The following is a 12,897-nucleotide window of genomic DNA, read 5'->3' as shown; positions in this document are numbered from 1 at the left end:
TGACGTAAATCTGGCACTCTCACCCGCATTGTCTCGAGCAGAGCTGTTGATAGGCAGGCTTGAACTCTATGATGTTATCTATAGGTCCGGTGACGCCAATACCCTAAGCCCTAGAAGCTACGGGCCAATGACAGGCGGCGCCCGCAGCTTCGCTTAGCAACCATGCGAACCTTACCCGATTCGTCCGGTACTACCACAAACGTCCGCCGGCCTCCAAACCTCCATCACCCCTTCCCTCAATCATCCCCATCCATCCCTAAAAGGAGACGTGAGACACCGACTTATCTGTCGTCGAGGTTCTCCCTGCCTCGTCTCCGCGCCTCGCTTACCGCGTCCCCGGATCGAATTGCTGCGATAATAGAGAGCCTTCCCCCGGAAGGCCCCTCATAAACCAGGCGTCATGGCGGACGTCCGGTCCAAGGTACGTTGCCAATCGCATTTTCGTCGGAGATTTGGCTCGTTGGAGGTGTGATATGCGTGGTGCTGGGTGCTTAGCTCTATGGAGTTGTTTGTGAGGTGGCTTTGGCTTGAGAGGCTTCGATTGGCGGGGGAGCTGGAGCTTCTTTCTACGTGGTCGTGTTTCTGATAATTGGGCCTTGTTTGCGATGGGAAAAGACATTCATCCGAAAATCATCAAGATGCTGACTATGTTTGTGTTTTAGAACCTCTACGAGCTTCTTGGTAATTCTACCTTCACTCCACGTTGCCCTTCGAATCCCAATCCGACGGCTGTCGCTTGATACGGAGATATCGATTCGTTTCCATTCTCGTTTTATCCCATGGTACCGGTTCTAACATGACATTTCGCCGTTGCAGGGAATGATCCCGAGTTAGACCCCAACAGAGAGCCCGAGCCTCCCACGAGGGCCCTTGACAAGCCCGCGCCCCGTCATGGCAAGCGTGATGCCCCCAAGGAGGCCCCTGCTCGCCCTACTGAGGGTGGTGCTCCCCGCCGCGGTGGACGTGCCACTGGCAACGAGGCCGGTATGTGGCTTATATTTTCATAATCGTGTTGATGTCATCGCTCTCGCTCAATCCGGCTAATCCCGATTGCGTCATTTTTAGCTTTCCGCGACCGCAACGCTGGTAGCCGCAACAACCGCGAGAAGCCCATTGATGAGGCTGGCAAGGAGTCCAACGTTCGGTTCGATCGTGGTGGCCGCCCTGCTCGTCGCGACCGCCAGTCCCGCACCGGTCAGACGTAGGCTTTTCTCGTGACTGACACATCTACCATTCAGCTAACATGTCTGATCCAGTGACACCCGCAAGCAGGTGAACCAGGGCTGGGGTAATCAGGACGGCGAGAAGACTTGGGACGATGAGAAGGCTGGTGACAACATCGCCAAGACCGACGAGAACGAGCCTCAGACTCCCGGCGAGGAGAAGCCCGAGGAGCCCGTCGACAAGTCCAAGTCCTTCGCCGATTACCTGGCTGAGAAGGCTGCTCGCGAAGATCTGAGCGCCAAGGCTGTTCGTTCTGCCAACGAGGGTGCCAAGTCCGACAAGAAGTGGGCTGGTGCCAAGGAGTACAAGCGCAACGAGGACGAGGAGGCCTACATCCAGGGCAGCACCGAGAAGAACAAGCGCGAGAAGCAGCGCAAGGAGAAGAACTTCCTTGATGTCGATATGCGCTTCGTTGAGGCTCCCCGCAGTGATCGCGGTGCTCCCCGTGGCCGTGGTGGTCGCGGTGGTCGCGGTGCTGGCCGTGGCGACCGTGGTGCTCCCCGTGGAGGCCGTGGCAACGGACCTCGCACTGAGCGCTCCGCCCCTGTCACTGTCGACGAGAAGAACTTCCCCAGCCTTGGCGGCAACTAAATGACCTTGCCCGTTTCTCCGCGAATGCCTGCACATTTACACGAAATCGGGAAGCACGGAACACAATCAGAGAATGAAGCAGAGCGGTGGCGGCGTGGGTCATTCCTTGTTCAGGAATATCTGTGCACAAATGATGTATGGCGAAGGCCAGACTGAGAGGGATATAACCAATTCCGTTTAGGTCTCTTTTTCAAACAAAAATCGGCTCCCCATGTACTTTGATTTGAATGTCAAAAATAGGAAAGTGAAATTCAAAAACGACCAGTACAATGTAAATTATCTTCATTTGTAACCCTGAATGCGTATAGTAAATGACGGCACTGTCTTACCCCACACATGTTGGCACCAAAAAAAAAGCAACCTGGGGTTGGGTACGAACGGCGAACGCGTCCTGTTGTTACCCTGTACCATTACGCCTAAAATTTACCATCGGCATCTACTAGACACAACTGCCTAAAAAGCTCCCCAACTGCTAGTTGACTTACCAAATACTGTGAACTATACATATGTACAAAATCCCACACAGCACGAAGCTCACATAACACACACCTGGTTGGAAGGGCACTAAAGATCCTCCCTTATAACCTCCTGTCCATCCTCAGAACCACCACTGAAAGTCTCATCCCGATTCCGGTCTAGAAACCCTAACCCCTCAACGGCCCGTCCCTTGCACGCTCTCTCCAGCGCCAAAAATGCAAAGTGCCCACCGATGACAGGCCTCGCGTAGAAGTTTGGACCGGGGAACCCTCCATCGCCTTCTGTTTTATGCAGGTCCGTGAAAGGGAGATTAGTCGATGTCTCATTGACCCATTTCGCAACTGATTCAAGTATCTGAGCCCGGACGGGCTTGGAGGCGACGGCGACGGCGAAGAACTCCCAGTCCGTCTTTGTGTAAAGATGGCGGGAATCCAATGGGAGACCGTATTTCTGGTGTACAATGGAGTACCAGCTTGATTGTTTCGAGTAAATATGGTGGGGGACGAAGCCGGATTTCTTTTCAGAGGAAGGTGCGAAGAGGTCTTGCGGCTGGGAGATATAATGGGAAGGAGGAGACGGGTCGAGGGGCGTGCCTTCCAGATGGAAGCAGAGTTGGGCGTCGGCGTAGAGGTTGTAGATTGTTGTCCATGATCCGTACCAATTGTAGGCGAGTTTGGCATGGGTTTTGTCTCGCGACAGGCCGAACTCTTCCCATTTTGCGATATAGGTCTCGGAGATGTTCTACAACTCTTAGGATCGTCTAGAGATGAAGGAGGGGTGGGGCGTACCTTGTAGTATGCGACGTCTTCTTTAAAACCGCCGATTTCAGCAAGCTTGCTCATGGCGTGGATTCCAATGATGCCTTTTAGAGCGAGATTGGTTTGAAGAGCAAGCCAGCCGGCAAAATCATCTGTCGAAACTGAGCGGTATTAGACCTGGCAAATATTATCGTAGCAATGAGACTCACGCTGGTTCTCGGGCTCCAATGAGTATTCAATGAGGTATCTAGTCCACTGAGTCCAGAGACTGTAGCTTCGCTGGACCCATTTCTCAGCTTGACTGCGACCAGAGGCAGCGCCGCCCCATTTCGCATCTTGACCCTCAATTTCAGACAGAGTCTGAAGCTCGCCCAAGGGGAAGTAACCAGCATTTTTGTCCGACAGAGGTACAGGCTCACCCTGTGCTGACCAAATTGAAGACGCATCGGTATCCTTATCGTAGAGCATCGAGTTGACAACTGCCAACCCCATGATAAGAATGTTGCCGCACTCCTCTACTGGCATATACTCGTCTCTGCCATCCGGATGTCCGGTAGCATTAGGGAAGTGGGTTCCCAAGTCATGCATGGCATACTTGTTTGGGTATTGTCCACTTAGCATGTGCTCGATCAATGGCTCCAGGAGATACGCCAGCCAGCGCGGATTCGTGTATAGGAAGAAGGGGAAAGAAGGGAAAATGACATCAATGGTTTGAAAGTTCCCATTAGAAGAGATCTCCTTCAAGAATAAGATTGGATCGTCTGGGGTACCCGAGAAAGTGGTAGCACCCATAACTTGTCGACCAGAGAGCGCCACGATATCAACGTAGTCTTGTGCACCCGACTGGAAAGCATCTTCCGCCAACTGTAGGGAATAGTTTGCAGCCAAAGAAGCAGCGTTAGCAAAATCATTAAAGTGGAAAGTTAGTAATGACTCGGCGCTGCCGAACCAAGACTTCCACAGAGGGCGCATCTGGGTCAGCCCACGAGACGAAGCGTATTGTACAACTGGGTCCTGGATTAGGGCTATTGTGAAAGTGACGCTCTCGGACGCCACACCAGACTTTCGCGATGGGACAAAGGACTTGGAGAAAGCGAAAACAGGCTCTCGGTCTTTGATAGATCGAAAGGCACCGTCGTTGACGTTTGTCAGGGAACCTCTCGCCGCAAAGGTACGTCTCACCAGTGAAGCCGCACCCGATTGGTATTGGACGTCCTGTTATCGTCAGCTGAAGGTCGAAGGAGAAGCGAAAGGGAACCAACAGCAGGTGCAGTGAAATGAATGGTTCCCCATTCTGCTCGATCATGGATTTCAGAGAGAAGTGCCTGTGATTCCCGTTGCAAGCGCCATCTTTGAAGCGTTGGTGAGTCCTCTACCGAAACTCGTTCCGTGTCAAACTGCCACGAAATTTGGCTGTTTGGGTCTCCGCTGACCCAACGGCCATTGATGTCTATGTACACGTTTACCGTCACTTCACTATCAACATAGACTGTTATATAGGAAGCTGGAATCGACTGCCGCAGAGTCGATGTGGGGGTAATCGGGGACAAGAAAGAGACCGTGATGTTCGACGATGTAGACGAGCTCTTGGAGTCAATGCTATACGTTAGGTTCGTCGTTGATGCGTCATAGTTTGCTCCAAGATAAGTGGCAAATCCAGTGTGCGTTGACCTAGTGGCTGTCAGGTCTAGATAGTGGAAGGTCTCAAGAAGCATACTCTGGTAGAGTCTCATGAGGCTTGCCCAGCAGGGGATAGACGGTGCCTGTGCTAGGAACCTGGGCCAGGAGGGACAGGCCCAGCTCCTCTCCGGTGTAAAATATCGGCCATTTAGACCACGGAACATCTCTAGCATTCCCTAGCCAAGTGCTCAGGTAAGGATTGCGAACAATCAAAGGGAGCACTGGCGGTGTCAGAGTCGAGGCCATGCCGACAGTCGCCTGGAGGGCGGCTGCCAGCACCGCTAGGGAGAGTCGCATGACGACTTTTGGTATCACTGGGTGTCACTGATGAGCCGCGAGAGTAAAACAGAGTGTTGCACTATATCCGAGCGTAACCAAGGGTTGAAAGAAGGAGGATGGAGTCAAAAGGCTGTCGCTTTCCGAAGATTTGTCCGACTCGGCTGTAGCTACTCAGGTGATGATGCAATCAAGTCGATCCTTTCCAGCAGTATCAGATCGCCACCGGATGCAGGTGGTATGCACTTGAAAGGACTTGATGGAGTGAGCAAACAATACCAGATTGTCGATGGCAGAGATGGAAGAGAGATGGAGGTGAAAGCACAAAGTTTGGGGTCAAGGATGAAGAATGCGGGGAAGCTTATGCAAGCTCTCATCACTAGAGTGCATTTCTTTACAGTAGGTATACACAACTTTAGAATGGTTGAGTGGCTCACCTGAGCAGGCCTAGATGATTAGATGGTTGTAAGCATAAAGAATGTTCATACTACTCGTTTTCAGAAGATCCTTGCTGCCCTGTCGACATATGATCATATACTCTCCGCACACCCATGGGTCTCCAGAGTATATAGAGCACGTGGATTTGACGCGTGGGTTACAGGCTACGCACACCAACGCCTCCGTTGCTAAATAGATGTATTTATGAGACATAGACATCACCTTAATACCCACTGGGCATTGGTCCTTTGTATTAGTTTTGATAACGGTGAAAGGTGGAGTGGTTGACGCGTGGGAGCATACGCGCTATTCCCATTCCACTTGTAGATGGATGGATGGACCTCACGGCTTCAACTCACTCCGCGGACTTTCCACCACGCGTCAACCGCAACTTCTCCCTCATAAGACCCTATATTTCTCTATCGACTCCTCAAACCCATTCATTAGACGCGTATATACTCTGTGTACCGTCATTTTTATAATCTCCTACGATCCCGCCTCCAATTGATGTGCGACCTCTACCGCGTCCTTCTACTACAAAATACCTCCCCCCGTCGTTCTCACCGAGTTTCCGGTACCGAACTACAATCAAAATGCCCCAAGCGACTCTCCAACCGTCGCCTGCCAAAGAAAGCAGACGAATTCTCGGCGAGAAGAGCGCCAACTCGGTTCTCTCTCCCGCTTGCTCTCCGGTCAAAAAGACGCTCCTCAACTCCCAATCTCCAAAGAAACTGCTGCCATCACCTTCATTTACTGCTCAAAAAAGGTGTATAAGCCAGGTAGACGGTCATGACTCAACGTCGCGTGGTATTTTTCACGTTCAGCAGCGCGTCGAGGCGCCAGAGGAAGCAAATGAACAAGAACAAACAAACCAACCTCTACAACAACAACCTACAACTGCGACGCGCCCCCAAATATTATCACCGACCACAGAATCTTCCTTCGTATCAATTTCACCAACGGTACCGTCAGATCCAACAACGCGCAAACAGTTCATCTTAGAAGTACGAAGCCCCGCGCGAAATAACGTATAGCTATACTAATTCAGCCTAGAAAGCGACCCTCCTCCGCACCAAACTCCAATCCGCCATGCGCAATGTCCAAGACGTTCAAATCGATCGCAGAGTATCAGAACTAGAAGAACATAGCCGGAAATACCCGCGTCTCTCAGCGGCTGGATCTGGATCCAGCTCCGAATCACAGATTCAGCAACACCTAAAGCGGAAATTTGGGCTTGATGGCGTAGAGGATAACAATGAAGTGATTCTACGCACCCCACAGGCATCTCAACAGATTCCGAGAGAGGGGCAAGGGGAATTCGACGACGAGGACGATACGACACCTACACAAGAGTCACATGCACTTATGCATTCCCAGCGGACGGATCGAGCGACCTCTCCTATCAACATGCTTCTCAGTAGCCCTACCTACAACTGTAACCCGACTCTCGGGGGAGTGCAGAACGGTCAGTTTAGCGATGATCGTCCACGGCAGGCGACCGTTGACACGTCGCCGTCCTCCTCGCAGAGGGAAGAGGGGGACGGGGATGCTGTTGATGGATTGCTAAAGCTCATGGGGAGAAATGCTCCGGTCGAAATGGAGACAGAGGATCATGAGGATACGCCGTATGCTGGGCTGGGTGTATAAAGAGCTTCTGGGCCTGTCATGTGGTTTTTGGAGTTCTGGTGTATGTATATTAGTTTTGTGGGACTAATAACGATTTTGATACCGATACTGCTACGGATATTGGTGCCTTGGTATAGTATATTACACAAATATTGTCTGACGATTCCATACAGTAACTGCTGAACCCAGAATAAACAAAGAGTCATTATACGTATCCACTATATCCTAGCTACCAACTACCTAATCTTTTTCAACTTATTCCTCCTCCGCCCCAGAACGTCTCTGCCCTCATCAATATCCACCATCGCCTCTCTCTTCGCCGCCGAGACTTCCTTCAGCAGCGTCCCACCAGCAACCCGAGTCTCGAGGTTGACACCTTCCTCCGCAAACTCCGACATCTGCTTCCCGACTCTCTCCTCAATCGCAAGAACAAGCTGGACATCTCGTTGCCCAACAAGAGTCACAGCCTCACCAGTTCTCCCCGCACGGGCTGTACGGCCAACACGGTGGACGTAGTCATCTGGATTCCGCGGGACATCGAAATTGATTACTAGACTGACAGAGGGGATATCGAGACCACGAGATGCGACGTCTGTGGCGACGAGGAGACGGGCTGCGCTGGCGCGGAAGCGAGCGAGGTTGGAGTTACGTTCGGACTGAGGAAGGGAGCTGTGCAGGGATGTTACTCTGTGTCCGAGAGTGCGGAGCATGCGGTCGAGTAAATCAGCTGTCTTGGTCGTGTTGGTGAAAATAATTGCGTTCTTGGAACTATTCTGGTCTGTCGAGAGGAGGGCATGCAGGAAGGCTTCCCGGTGGGTGAGAGGCACCTGGACGTAGCTCTGTTTGAGTGTCGGGGGGATGGTGTCTTGCTTTTCTGTGGAGATTTCGGTGACGAAGATAGGGGATTTGCCTTCTGACTGGGGCATTTCTTTGAGGGCGCGGACTTCGGGGGTGAGGGTTGCGGTGAAGAGAAGGGTTTGGCGGTTGCTTGATGCGGGGAGGGATGAGAGGCATGTTTCGACGTCTGGGAGCATGCTTCCGGGGCCTGGGGAGAGGAGACGGTCGGCTTCATCGAGGACAACCATACGGACGCGCTTCAAGCCCGCGATTGTGTCTGCGCCGGAGGTGTGGATGTGGTCTGCTAGACGTCCGGGGGTTGCGACAACGACGTGTGGTCGGCGCGCGAGCTCGAGGGCTTGTGAGCGCATGTCCGTTCCGCCGGTTACGAGGACTGGTTTCATGCTCTGGGGTGCGGAGATCGCCTTGATCTGTTCGAAAATCTGGAGCGCAAGCTCACTATAATTGACCCTTAGCATTAGTTTCTGCAGAACATTCCAAGATCATTCGAGGAGGAACATACCGAGTCGGCGTCAAAATCACCGCAAAGATCCCGAACGGATCCTCCGCCCACTTCTGCAATACCGGCACCGCAAAGGCAATCGTCTTTCCGGAACCCGTTCGACTCCCACCAATACAATCCCTTCCCTTTAGAATTTCCGGAATACAAGCTTTTTGAATAGCTGTTGGCTTGCGCACCGCCATCGTCGTCAACGACCCAACCAACCATGGCGCAACGCTGAGCGCTTTGAACGATGATTCTTCGGCATTGAGTCCGATTGCGAGCGCATCTTTGATGAGAACGGGATTCTCTTCCGCAGCTGTCGGGCTACCTTTTGCTGCTGTCTTCTTTTTGATTCGGGAAAGTGTGGGAAGTGGTAACGGTGCTGGAGCTGGAGCTGTGTCGGAGTCGGAGTCGGAGGCTGCTGACAAGTCGGAAAGACGGCGGCGCTTAGTGGCGCGCGTTTGTGTTTCGGTTTCAATCAGGTCAACTTCATCAGAGACATCGGATGATACTGAGAACTCCTGAGAAGCGGACTCTGGGAGAGATGATGGTGCCATCTTGTTCTCTGTTTGGTTGCAATTCTTCCAGATTTCCCGGCAGAAAAAAAAAAAGTTGGTGATGATAGCCAGGCGGTGACAACACGTGACTCTCTTATCTACTTATCGGAGAAGCATTAAGAATGCATAATATTCAGAGCTACAGTGGCATGACAAAAGTTTGCAAAAGTCTCCACAATAAGCGCTAGTACAAAAGTAGACTCCGCCTTCCTAATTTAGGCTAGTATAAAGCTATATAGACCTTAGTAGCTTGTATACCAGCCATCTGCTTGAATAATTGCCTGTACGCGATGAGGCATAGTAGCACATAAATTCCGTAGAACCTGGTTATCTATTGCATGCTAGGCCTCTATAGCAGCTTGAATAAGTTGTTATAAGGTATTTTTAGTATCTAGAGCCCTTTCTAGCTCTAGATAAAGCTTATATATCTTTACCTTTATAATAGCCCACAGATTCTCGATGGGATTTAGATCTGGCGAATATGGAGGCTATACTATAACTTCCACGCCTATATCTGCGAGAAGTTCGCGTATAATATAGGCTCTATATACGGAGGCTCTGTCATGCATAAAGATATCCCCAGGGCCTAGGATTTCTGGAAGAAATGCTTCATATACTCCCTGTATAACCCAGGCAGTAACGCTACCTCGTGCAGCTTCAGGATTACCTTTAAGAGGAAGAAGACCGGTCTATTAATTAAAGCTAAAGGTAGCCTAGAACATCTGTTTTACGCCCTTGCCACAGCGTATAGCATAGATATCTCGTTTAGTAATTTGTTATCTTGGGGATCGGAAAGTGTATATCCTTCGCGCGCTAGCTCCTTGCTTAGCAGAGTACTTATTAGACTAGATAACCCGGTAAAAATTCTCCGTGGTATATTCTGCATAGGTTTGTGCCTATTTTAGCCTCTTTTCTGTATTTACAGGGGTAATTTCTAGCCGCTCATATTACTTCTATTTCTGCATGTGTAGTGTACGAAAGAGTTGCTGAACTATACGGACTAAAGGACTGCTTTGAACTGCCTTGGAGAGCTCGCGTATCTTGATATGCTAATCTTGCTCTACTAGATCTAGTAGATGTTGTTATTCTTCAGGAGAGATCTTTTTAGGCTGTCCAGAGCGAGGGGAGGATTTTTGATCTTTTCATGTACGCTCGCGCTGTATCGTGGAATAGATTATTACATATGGAATATTAGGATATCGCTGATGAATCATCTTATATGACCACCCAATTGCCTTAAGCTTATAGAGCCTGGCCCGGATATCTAGTGTTAATTCCTTGCGTTTTGGCATTATTATATTAATGTTTAACTGCTTCACCACCCTAAATTACCCTATACGCGTTGTTTTGGCCGGCAGAATAGCTTCGACTAAGACTAAATAGGAAGCGGCTCTACTTTTGTACTAGCGCTTATTGTGGAGACTTTTGCAAACTTTTGTCATGCCACTGTATGTATGTATAGATTTAGTCAGACGGCCAATATGTACTGATGTCCTCGCGGCTTTGCGTTGCGTATATTTTGAGTCGAATGCTCTGAGCCAAACAGCTGGCTTCAGCTAATCACTTCGACTTTGCATGTTGCCCCTCCGTCTTGCCTGGTGCTCAAACACTCCCATTTCGATATCATTCTCTACAGCCGCGGAGTCCGACTCCGCAGCAACCAAAACCCCCTCACCACCAGAGCTTTGACTTGTCTCCTCCGTGACAGGTGTATGCCCATAAACACCACCCACACTCTCCATAGTGAACGGGCTGGCAGTCGGCCCATCGAGAATCGAGAGCTCCTCCTGCGTGAACCACCGTGGCAGCAAAAATGAGCGTATGGGAATGAGAATCAGTATGATTACCGGGAATCCAATTGCTGCAATTGTCTGCGTGATGGCGAATGTGCCACCAAAGCCGATAAGCTCTAAGATGACAAAGGCCCATATTGCACTGCGACGCTCAATACCCTTTAGTGGGTCAGAGCGTGGTGTGAGATCGCGGTCTTGTGCAAGGAAGAGGAGTTTTTGGGTAATCCCGTTTCCTTGAAGGGCTTGAACGCCCATGACGAAGAAGAGACCGGCCATGACACCTTGTGGGATCAGATGGAGGACGATGAGGAGAGGCCCGGTCATGGTTCCTAAAGTCAAAAGCCCCTGTGCGAGATTGCTGACTCGTTGTTCAACAACGTGGTCTGTGATGCGGATTGTCTTTCCTTTGTTCGTGTCGTCCTCATCTGTGACATTGCGAGTAACGCAAAGGGCAGCGGTATGGAAAGGTGCTTGTGGTATGAGTCCGTTGGGAAAGGGGATGCCCAAGATACCGGCAATGAAAGTTGTCAGCCCTAGTAGCCAAAGGTCCCAGTGGAAACCTGCGGGCTTACGCAGGGGAAACTCGGTTCCCTGAGCAATAAGAGATGACACTACGCTTGTTAGCTCGAGCTGGCGGCATAGAACAAACACGTACCGTTGTGATCAAAATAGAACAAAATGGTCAGGAGCAAAGCGAAGGGAATCGCGAGGAAGATATCCCCTACATCGATATCCCAAAAGTGCACCAACCACCCACGGTCGGCCGTGGGAAAGAAGGCCTGTGTTGTGGGCAGGGTTGCAACTTCGACACTTCTCCTATGGCCGATGTGCACGAATCCAGTGAAGAAGATGATTGTCAGTGGGGTGCCGTAATCTTCCAAGAACTTTCGAACGTATCTTTGGAATAAATTGCTGTTTCCTAATTCTCCACAAATCCAGGCAGCCATGAGGACGAGCAATGCCACCATGATGCTCAGATAAGCGGATGTCTCTCCCGCGAATCCCCACTGTCTTGTCAGGACCTGGATGCCTTTTTGAAGGTAAATAAACGCGACATAGAACCCGAAAATGTCACAAGAGAACCGAGTGACATAGGTCAAAGCATTGCATGCATTCGTAATAGCGAGTATCCAATGCATAACGAGGGACCAGCTAGCGAACGTTAGGACATATTAAGCAAAGACGTAGACAAGCTTACATCCCAATCCAGCACATAAAAGCAAGGTATGGGGTCCCGCGCGGCGAGATAATATCATACACAGTATAGTTGAAGACAGTAATCGGACCTGTCAAATGTAAGCATGTCGTCTTCAAGAGCACAGTCTGATCGACATACCAGTAACCCCAACAATGACCAAAGGTTGAGCTGCACATACGGCGAATACAACAGCACCCAGGACTGAGGCTAGAAGTACCTCATTGACACCATAACTCTGGTGCGTCTTTTCAAACATATCCAGAGAGAAAGCAAGAGCCGGTAGGATACTGTACCCAATCAGCACAAATAAACACCCAGGACAGAAGATAAAGGTCAGGAGTACATACTTTGCAAAATACATATAGATCGTAGCAGGCACAACTCGATAATCCCATGCATCAGACCAATCACTCCAGTAGTAAGGGGCCCTGCGCTTTAGATCATCAATCATGCCGCGGAAGAACCGAATGCGCCACCATTTCGGTTCAACCGCGCCATCATCACTCTCACGTTGAATCTGGTCACGTACGAGTGGCTGCCCATGAGCGGAACTTTCAGCCTGCTCCTGAGGTCTCCCAGAGGCAGCAGACGAATGGCGAGAGAAGAGCTTGGATGGTGACCGCCACGATCTTCGCTGGGAATGAATCGATGCCGGCGGGGGTGAAGAAGCGTGCAAGTGTTGCCCTGGAGAGAATGGCAAGGGACCGTGGGATGAAGACGTTCGACGGGGTGTAGCCATGATGAAGCTGAGGTGGTACTTAGTAGTGGTAGTATGTAGTCCGATTTACGAGTGTAGTGTAACTGTGCAGCGGATGCTCGTAACGTCGCGCAGCACAGCCGATGCCGTTGCAGGACCCAATCGAGAAGAGCAAGACGATGTATGGAGATCCGATCAAAAAGTAAATGATAGTCAAATACTCGGGGTATAAATACTCTT

General features: G+C 50.6%; 5 protein-coding genes across 5 annotated transcripts; 2 read left to right on the top strand and 3 right to left on the bottom strand.

The window, feature by feature from the left end:
- Positions 1–400: 400 nt before the first annotated feature.
- stm1 (putative telomere and ribosome associated protein Stm1) lies at positions 401–1,815 on the top strand (the record flags this gene model as incomplete). Its single annotated transcript, XM_073713621.1, has 5 exons — positions 401–421; positions 663–681; positions 817–984; positions 1,066–1,201; positions 1,257–1,815. 5 exons carry the CDS (start codon positions 401–403, stop codon positions 1,813–1,815), a joined length of 903 nt encoding a protein of 300 aa, XP_073574931.1.
- A 466-nt stretch (positions 1,816–2,281) lies between these two features.
- Positions 2,282–5,327, bottom strand: BJY04DRAFT_160101 (putative glutaminase). Its single transcript, XM_073709032.1, has 5 exons — positions 4,768–5,327; positions 4,313–4,721; positions 3,260–4,265; positions 3,081–3,211; positions 2,282–3,033 (listed from the first exon to the last, which is right to left on the bottom strand). Exons 1-5 carry the CDS (start codon positions 5,025–5,027, stop codon positions 2,380–2,382), a joined length of 2,460 nt encoding a protein of 819 aa, XP_073574930.1. The 5' UTR covers positions 5,028–5,327; the 3' UTR covers positions 2,282–2,379.
- A 471-nt stretch (positions 5,328–5,798) lies between these two features.
- BJY04DRAFT_181472 (uncharacterized protein) lies at positions 5,799–7,219 on the top strand. Its single transcript, XM_073710197.1, has 2 exons — positions 5,799–6,448; positions 6,498–7,219. The coding sequence occupies exons 1-2, from the start codon at positions 6,038–6,040 to the stop codon at positions 7,089–7,091; spliced, it is 1,005 nt and encodes a 334-aa protein (XP_073574929.1). The 5' UTR covers positions 5,799–6,037; the 3' UTR covers positions 7,092–7,219.
- Positions 7,220–7,289: 70 nt separating this feature from the next.
- On the bottom strand, positions 7,290–8,980 carry dbp8 (ATP-dependent RNA helicase DBP8). Its single transcript, XM_073709031.1, has 2 exons — positions 8,431–8,980; positions 7,290–8,366 (listed from the first exon to the last, which is right to left on the bottom strand). The coding sequence occupies exons 1-2, from the start codon at positions 8,967–8,969 to the stop codon at positions 7,307–7,309; spliced, it is 1,599 nt and encodes a 532-aa protein (XP_073574928.1). The 5' UTR covers positions 8,970–8,980; the 3' UTR covers positions 7,290–7,306.
- Positions 8,981–10,525: 1,545 nt separating this feature from the next.
- BJY04DRAFT_205664 (anion exchange family protein) lies at positions 10,526–12,699 on the bottom strand (the record flags this gene model as incomplete). Its single annotated transcript, XM_073713620.1, has 5 exons — positions 10,526–11,373; positions 11,418–11,914; positions 11,961–12,048; positions 12,099–12,247; positions 12,308–12,699. The coding sequence occupies 5 exons, from the start codon at positions 12,697–12,699 to the stop codon at positions 10,526–10,528; spliced, it is 1,974 nt and encodes a 657-aa protein (XP_073574927.1).
- Between the last annotated feature and the right edge of the window lie 198 nt (positions 12,700–12,897).

Source organism: Aspergillus karnatakaensis (assembly GCF_047715665.1).
Source record: "Aspergillus karnatakaensis strain CBS 102800 unplaced genomic scaffold BJY04scaffold_8, whole genome shotgun sequence".
NCBI classification, from domain to species: Eukaryota; Fungi; Ascomycota; class Eurotiomycetes; order Eurotiales; family Aspergillaceae; genus Aspergillus; species Aspergillus karnatakaensis.
Note: the sequence above shows the minus strand (reverse complement) of the source record. Positions and strands in the feature narration are given on the sequence as shown.

What these genes read in the sequence shown, in the direction of transcription:
- BJY04DRAFT_160101 (XM_073709032.1), bottom strand. Translation starts at nt 5,027, where the DNA reads ATGCGACTCTCCCTAGCGGTGCTGGCAGCCGCCCTCCAGGCGACTGTC. An exon ending in CCTCATGAGACTCTACCAGA is followed by an intron (nt 4,722 to 4,767) that starts GTATGCTTCTTG and finishes GACAGCCACTAG; the next exon opens with GTCAACGCACACTGGATTTG. An exon ending in AAGACGTCGCATACTACAAG is followed by an intron (nt 3,034 to 3,080) that starts GTACGCCCCACC and finishes TAAGAGTTGTAG; the next exon opens with AACATCTCCGAGACCTATAT.
- dbp8 (XM_073709031.1), bottom strand. Translation starts at nt 8,969, where the DNA reads ATGGCACCATCATCTCTCCCAGAGTCCGCTTCTCAGGAGTTCTCAGTA. An exon ending in GTGATTTTGACGCCGACTCG is followed by an intron (nt 8,367 to 8,430) that starts GTATGTTCCTCC and finishes GGTCAATTATAG; the next exon opens with TGAGCTTGCGCTCCAGATTT.
- BJY04DRAFT_181472 (XM_073710197.1), top strand. Translation starts at nt 6,038, where the DNA reads ATGCCCCAAGCGACTCTCCAACCGTCGCCTGCCAAAGAAAGCAGACGA. An exon ending in GCAAACAGTTCATCTTAGAA is followed by an intron (nt 6,449 to 6,497) that starts GTACGAAGCCCC and finishes AATTCAGCCTAG; the next exon opens with AAAGCGACCCTCCTCCGCAC.